The sequence below is a fragment of the Brachionichthys hirsutus genome, chromosome 4, assembly GCF_040956055.1.
Source record: "Brachionichthys hirsutus isolate HB-005 chromosome 4, CSIRO-AGI_Bhir_v1, whole genome shotgun sequence".
NCBI lineage: Eukaryota > Metazoa > Chordata > Actinopteri > Lophiiformes > Brachionichthyidae > Brachionichthys > Brachionichthys hirsutus.
The window spans coordinates 1,594,701-1,601,399 of record NC_090900.1 but is presented as its reverse complement, the minus strand read 5'-3'; the positions used below and the strand labels follow the sequence as shown (position 1 = coordinate 1,601,399).

Below are 6,699 nucleotides of genomic sequence, written 5' to 3'. Positions count from 1 at the left end.
AGCTGCTGAATGGGAGCCTAATAGAGAGGAAAAACATTTAGGACATCGGGATGTCGATTCCAGTCCTAGAAGGAACGATCCAGAACGGTTCCCAGACGGAACATACCCATCGCTCAGAAGCTCAAACACAAAAACGCCCAGTGACCAGAAGTCTGCGGACGCACCGTGGCCTTTATGCAAGATGATTTCCGGCGCAATGTAGCCAGGCGTGCCGCAGAACGTCCAGGTTTTCTCACCGGCTTCCACCTTCTTCAGACATCTGGAGCCAATCTGGAAACAGACAGATGTGAAAGCATGTACGGTTTACCTTCACTGAAACCCTCAGCAGAGAAGTTGCACCAGTTTGGCGTAACCGCGCTCATCCAGAACCACGTTCCCGGGCTTGACGTCTCTGTAGACAACGCCTCGACTGTGGAGGAAGGTCAGCGCCTCCACGACACAGGCCGTGTAGAACCGGCCGCTGTATTCGTCCAAACATCCTCTGCAACGAGAAATAAATGCTTCGGAGGCAGACTCCGTCAAACCCCGATGAGTGTTCACATTTTAAAACGTAATTTCCCTTCGTCCGTATCTTGCTTACGTCTCTTTAAGTAGACTGCAGAGATCCCCACCGAGACAAGCGTCTGTCAAAACGTACAGGCGCTCGGCATCGCTGAAGGTTTTGTGCAGCCTGCCGGCGATAGAAAATGAGATTGTTTAGCCACTAGTAATCGATCCGGATTAGATTAGTGTTGAAGAGAATCGCACCTGACTAGGAATGGACAACGAGCCTCCCGCAGGACGCGCCCTTCCCTCAGGATGTGCTCCCTTTGACCTTTGTTGAGGAGCAGCTTCTTCTTTAGGACCCTCATTGCAAAAAGCCTCTCGCTGTCGGCGTTTAGTTGCACCTGACAGAGGCAGTAATCGATAGATTGCAATTATAGAAGAATGAACGTTCGAAGGAGGCGTTGTGAGCTGCAGCAGCCCTCACCAGGTCTACGTGAGCAAACTCCCCAACGGCGAGAGTGCCAACAATGTGGAAATCACTTAAGGCGGAAGACGAGAGCAGCTCCGGGTCCTTGTCTGACCTGCTCCCAGGGAAACCAGGGGTGAGCTTCTACCTTTTACCAAGCATTTTGTCGTGAGGAAATAGTGTTGAAATGCTCCTCACTCGCTTTTGGATTGCGGGACCTCACGACTGCAGTCGAGCACCGACCCATTGATGACGTCCTCGAAGCTGCTGCAAACACAGAAACGCAGGAAGGAGCTGATTTTTGAGATCCGCTTCTTTCTACTGGGATTCACTTCAAATGAAAGGATCTCCCTATTCTCCACTGACTTTCACTTTTGGAATGGACTCTACGCTGGTTTTATGGGCTTCCCTTCAACACCTTCATCTGCAGGACAAGACGCCCGGAAGGTCGACACCGGGTCACGAGTCTGTTTGAGGGCCGGACCAGAGTCCAGCAGGACGACAGGCGTAATGTAGCAGTCAGCTATTAGCGTGATAAGCTAAATGCTAATGCTATTTTCTTCATAACACAATCAGAAGCAGATCATAGATAGATAGGTAGATAGATAGATCTTACTCTCTGTCGATGGTAAAACATGTCACCTCACCAGCAGCGGTCACGTTTGCAGTCTGAACCTCATCTCTGCAGATAAAGACAATCGCGTTTTCATCAATGCACCCCAGGCAAGGAGAAAAAGAAAATGATCATCGTTCTGTAACGGGCGGCCCTTTTTTACCATCTCATTACGTTACAAGGTCCTGCACAGCTTAATTTCCTCCTTACCCCCACAGAGCCTTTTCTCCAAACCACTGATTCTCAGAGAGCTTCGAGACGACTATCTGCACCTCCTGACCTCCTTTCCTCTCCGTCACGCTCACCTTGCAAGTAAAGAGGAGGGACGCAATGGAGAGGAACGATGCAGTCAAGAGGCAAAGTCAATTGGCATCATTATAGTGCAATTACTAAAGGTACGCTGACATTTCGCACTCCACAAATCTGAATCCTCTGCTGTGGAAGCCTGATTTTATCTGTGCAGCAGGCGGGGGAGCCTCAAACTGTACCTGGCCCTTGGCGATGATGTAGAAGGTGTCTCCTGCGGCCCCTTGCTGAACGATGCAGTCGCCCTCGTTGTAGTGAACCTATGAAACATGGCAGACAGATTCAGGAGCAGAGAGCGGGATCGCATTTTTACAAAATGAACGAAACAGGTCACAGGTTAGCACCTGTGCGCTAACTGATGCAAAGCTCAAAGTAGAAGCCACAGAGGACAATCCTGTTTATGCACACATGATCTGCAGAGCTGGATTCCGGATTAGCACCTAATCCGTACCTCCTCCATGAGATCGGCTATTTTCACGATGACGTCCTCTGGGAATGACTGGAGGAAGGGAACGCTGCAGACACACAGGTGCAAAGAAGGAACAATCGCAGGTTGGAAAATGGTCAGATTTGACATCACCCCCCCCCCCCCCACCCCCCACCCCCACCGTCTCCGGGTGGCTCAGCACCTTCAGTGAGAAAGGTCATTCTGCAGCCGGCAGCATCAGCCCAGTGACCTTCTGACGCTGGAATTGAAAGCAGCTTTCCGAGAGCGTCCGTCTTGACGTTTACCTGTTCAGCAGCTCCGCTGAATGCGAACGGCTGCTGAGAGCGGCCTGCGTGAGCACGGCCCGGTAGGTCCGGCGGTCAACAACCCACAGCGTGCTGTCTGTCTGTGCTGCAGATCAGAAGTGATAAAGGTTGCATCAGCGGCGTCGAAGGTCACAAAGCGAGGCACCCAATCAAGCTCCAAGACATTGTGCCCTTTGCGATGGATGTGGACGCGTAGAATCAGCCTTCAAGAACAGCCGGGAAGCTAATCGTGGAGCAGACGGAAACTTTTAATAGCGACCCAATCTGATTTCCTCATCTATTAATTCTCTCTTTCTTTATACTAGAGCTAAATTAATAATGACCCATATTGATTGGAGAGCTGAAGCCTGGCGTTAATGGAGGATCCTTCATCTGATAAATGTGACTCATATCTCAGTTCGGCTTTTTCACGGCACCATTCTGGGCTCCGTTTGGATCCAAAAGATAAAACATTCAAATCAAAGACTCCAAAATATGCTTGGCGTCTTTTCCCGTTGTAGCCTTGCAGAAGTGGAAATCTTCTATAGGCTCTTTGAAATGTTTATTTTCGTAACCGGATTGGGTTAGTGACATTAAAAATAGTTTTGAAAACAATCCTGGTTCAAAATCTAGCGTTAACAAATGTGAGATGGAAGTTGGAACTTTGGAGATACCTTGAGTCAAGCCGTTAAACGTGAAATGCAATTCAAAATATTTGTATATTCATATAATACAGACTCTTTAATGAGGAAGAAGAAGTAGGTGGCATTCTACTTGAGGAATGGGTATGAGACAAGATGGGAATTATTAACCAGAGAGGGGGCACAGCTAATTGGAAAAACTGACTTGTCCCAAGATGTAAAAAAAAGAAATGCCCCAAAAGGAGATGAATAGAAGTAAAAAAGAAAAGAAAAGAAAAGTTGTATTGGGTTGTTTGTTTGTTTTTTCCAATCAATTTCCAACAGCCTTCATTTTCTTTGGAATCAGGTCACTTGCAAAAAAAAGCAATATCTGAGAACGCCCCCCCCCCCCCCAGGAGGATGGGAAACGATGTCGGCTTTCCCTTTTCTAAAGAACATCACATATTCTTTGGGTTAATTTATGATCCATCAGTGAAAAGAGCCATTTGCATTCATAACAACCTGTGGATGTAAGAATGCATTCAGTGGATGCTGGATTGTACGGAGACGCTGGAGACGCTGGAGTCGGACGGCTTAGTTTAGTTGTAAAGCAAGAGATGTTTAAAATTCCCCCGCATCCCTGAGAAATCCGTTTGAAGTTGCGTTGTTTCAGATCCCGAAAGACTTCGATTCTAAATTCAACAGACGTCTGACTTAGGCCACTACAAATCCACCTCGTGATATTCTCTTAAATGAGAATTATTTATACCCCCCCCCCACTGCTGTTTTTGGCTGTCAGATCTCCAGTGACGACGCCACGCAAACATAAAGCCAAGGTGTGTCGCTACCTGAGACAGAGTGGCCGTGCGTGCAGTCGTAGAGGAGCGCCAGCTCTCCGAACACGTCTTCTGGCTCCACGGTGCAAAGCTTCAGCCCGTCTTTGGTCACATCCAGCCTCCCTTCTGTTGGACGAGCACACAGCCAGTGAGGAGCTGCCTCGTGCGTTTGCTTTAAGTGTAGGAGGCTGTCGAAGGCCTTCAGGTGCCCAAGACAAACTGCACAACAACAGATATGCAATCGTCTTTGCCTCTCCCTGACGGCGACGTGAGACAAACGCTCTCGCTCGCCATCCGCTATCACGATCCGTCCCATGTCCCATCACCATGTTGGGGAGCAGCATCACCCTGCTGTCTCCTCATATTCTGGAGCTGAAGTTGAGCCCGATTTACCTTCTAAAACGTAGGCTCGAGTCCCGCTGGTCCCCTCTTGGATGACGAAGGAGCCTTGAGCGATGGAGGTGGGATACATGCAGGCTGCAATGGCTCGGATTTCTCCTTTCTCGAGGTTCTTCAACAGGTCGTTTTTCAAAAACGCTGCCTGGATCAGCCTCTGAGACCTGAGGGCATGAGAGCAGGATACCGACGTGACATTTAACAAATGCGCTATCGCTATTATCACGGGAAAATTATTATGACGTCCATTAACGCAGAGTCTTGGAGCTTTTGGCTTTTGGCGGGCAGGTTCTCGTGCTCTTACTCGTGGCTTTTGTCGCAGCTTTTGTGTGAAACCGTGGCCACGGTTGCCGTGTCCAGACAGAAGGGCTCAGAAACGACTGTTCTCCCTGCACTTCTCTGTCTGTCGGCGACGTGACCCGAGCCAGCTAGGAGGAAGGTATAATAAATGAGGTGAAAGTCTCCTCCTGACTCCTGAAATGTATCTTAAAAGCATTGTGCTGTGTACCCGCGCCGGCTGCAGAGGGTCCCGGGAGGGACGCCGTGGCTCTGTAGCGATCCAGTTCTTCCTGCAGTCTCCGGATGAGCTCATCCTTCGCATCCAACTCCAGCTCTAACTCATCTATTAGCGTATCTCGCTGGCGAAGCTCCTCGATTTTAAGTTGCAGGGCAAATTGGAGGTCGCGGAGCGTACCCATTTCCTGCAGGTAAAATAATACATTAGAATATCCCTCACTGTGCACGGATGTGCACGGAGTGCATGTGTAGATTGGCTCCAGCTACACAAGAAATATGATTCTGTCTGATTCTGTAATCTCATTTCATTCAGAGCTCGGCAGCGTCTCTCCGACCCGCCTGCTTCTTGTCCTTATATTCAGCTCTTTGTTGTATGATATATATATATATATATATATAAGTAATCCATCTGTTTTCTTTAGCTGCTTAACCTTTGTAAGATTAGTCCTTGCTGACACTGGTGGGTTACACCACGGACAAGTCGCCAGGTCATTAGAGACCTGGCAAACAACCATTCAAACACATGCTTTTACACTGGTGGAGGAAAGAAGCACCCAACATGAATGACAAATGAATCAGGTAGAATGGCTTAGACCAGATCGTTGTGTGTTTCCAGTATGCATAATTATTATTATTGCTTAAATATAATTATGCCATAATAATACTTAAACATATATTTACTATTTACTTTGTTTGATGAAATTAATTTTCAATTAGAAAAATAGAATTGTTCCGCATAACACAAGATAAGATAATAACATGTCTTTATCTTATCTTAGTACAGCGCTTGGTTTCCAGCGACATCTTCAAATGCATCGCAGGTTATGTTCACGCATTCCCTTTATTCGTCTATCGTTCCAATCCTTGTAAAAACCTTGATTAAATGTTGGTGTTGTTTTAAAACGCGCACAGTGTATATAAGAGCGTAAACGGACAAAAAAAACGATTTGGCTCTTTAATAAATGTCAAGGAGATATAACACCCCAGATAAGGATAAGGTCACAGCAGACGCGTCACGCAGTCAAACACACTTTGAGTCCCGGCAGGAATCAATCATTTTCATCTTTGCGCGTAATGCGCGCCCGGAGAAACGCGCACCCTTTAATAACCTGTATCATAAATTAACGAGTTGGTGAGAATCCGACACGTAATTTAATTTATATAATAATGTGATGTTTATGAACACAAATGCATCCTCTGTCCTGCCAAAGGATTCCGTGCTCCGTGTCACATAACGCACAAAAAGAAATCACTTACCACCTTCAGCCTGTCTGGCGGCGTGGAAGTCGCTGCCGCTTGTCCCGAAGAGGTTTGTCCTTGTTTGACAGCAGCAGACAGACGGTCCATTCAGCAGCAGACAGGTGCGCATCTCTTCTTCTATACCCGCCCCAAGTGGAAAATGCTCCACTCGGACTCCGGGCTGTCCAGGGATGGGCGCAGGCATCAAGCAATCACATGATCGGTGATATTTACTAAAGCTGCGCGCTGCATTTCCTGTGAGTGACCGGGAGACGGCAGCTCCGATACCTGTCAGGCTCCGCACCTCCGGTCTACCGATGGAGGAGAACGGGGGGGGGGGGGGTAACGGGGCAGGATGATGCTGCTGTCTGAAGGTGGGGCAGATCAAATACCCCTCAGGCCAAAATGACCCACTGACCCAGTTTCTGGATCGGTTCAGTCTGATTCAGTTCGACTGGACCCCGACCCAGAAACGGAGAGGACCCGGGT

The 6,699-nt window shown here is 48.1% G+C and overlaps 1 protein-coding gene across 1 annotated transcript in view; it reads right to left on the bottom strand.

Annotated features, from left to right (window-relative positions):
* Nucleotides 1-5,153, bottom strand: part of prkg1l (protein kinase cGMP-dependent 1, like) — a 7,113-nt gene extending 1,960 nt beyond the window's left edge. The window contains exons 1-15 of the mRNA XM_068760752.1: nucleotides 4,964-5,153; nucleotides 4,760-4,883; nucleotides 4,453-4,619; nucleotides 4,072-4,185; nucleotides 2,604-2,709; nucleotides 2,323-2,386; nucleotides 2,054-2,131; nucleotides 1,776-1,870; nucleotides 1,569-1,634; nucleotides 1,151-1,219; nucleotides 971-1,067; nucleotides 748-887; nucleotides 581-670; nucleotides 340-481; nucleotides 107-270 (exon numbers count right to left, since the gene is read on the bottom strand). Coding sequence (XP_068616853.1) covers nucleotides 107-270; nucleotides 340-481; nucleotides 581-670; nucleotides 748-887; nucleotides 971-1,067; nucleotides 1,151-1,219; nucleotides 1,569-1,634; nucleotides 1,776-1,870; nucleotides 2,054-2,131; nucleotides 2,323-2,386; nucleotides 2,604-2,709; nucleotides 4,072-4,185; nucleotides 4,453-4,619; nucleotides 4,760-4,883; nucleotides 4,964-5,153 — 1,706 coding nt within the window. The remainder of the gene's footprint in view (nucleotides 1-106; nucleotides 271-339; nucleotides 482-580; nucleotides 671-747; nucleotides 888-970; nucleotides 1,068-1,150; nucleotides 1,220-1,568; nucleotides 1,635-1,775; nucleotides 1,871-2,053; nucleotides 2,132-2,322; nucleotides 2,387-2,603; nucleotides 2,710-4,071; nucleotides 4,186-4,452; nucleotides 4,620-4,759; nucleotides 4,884-4,963) is intronic.
* Between the last annotated feature and the right edge of the window lie 1,546 nt (nucleotides 5,154-6,699).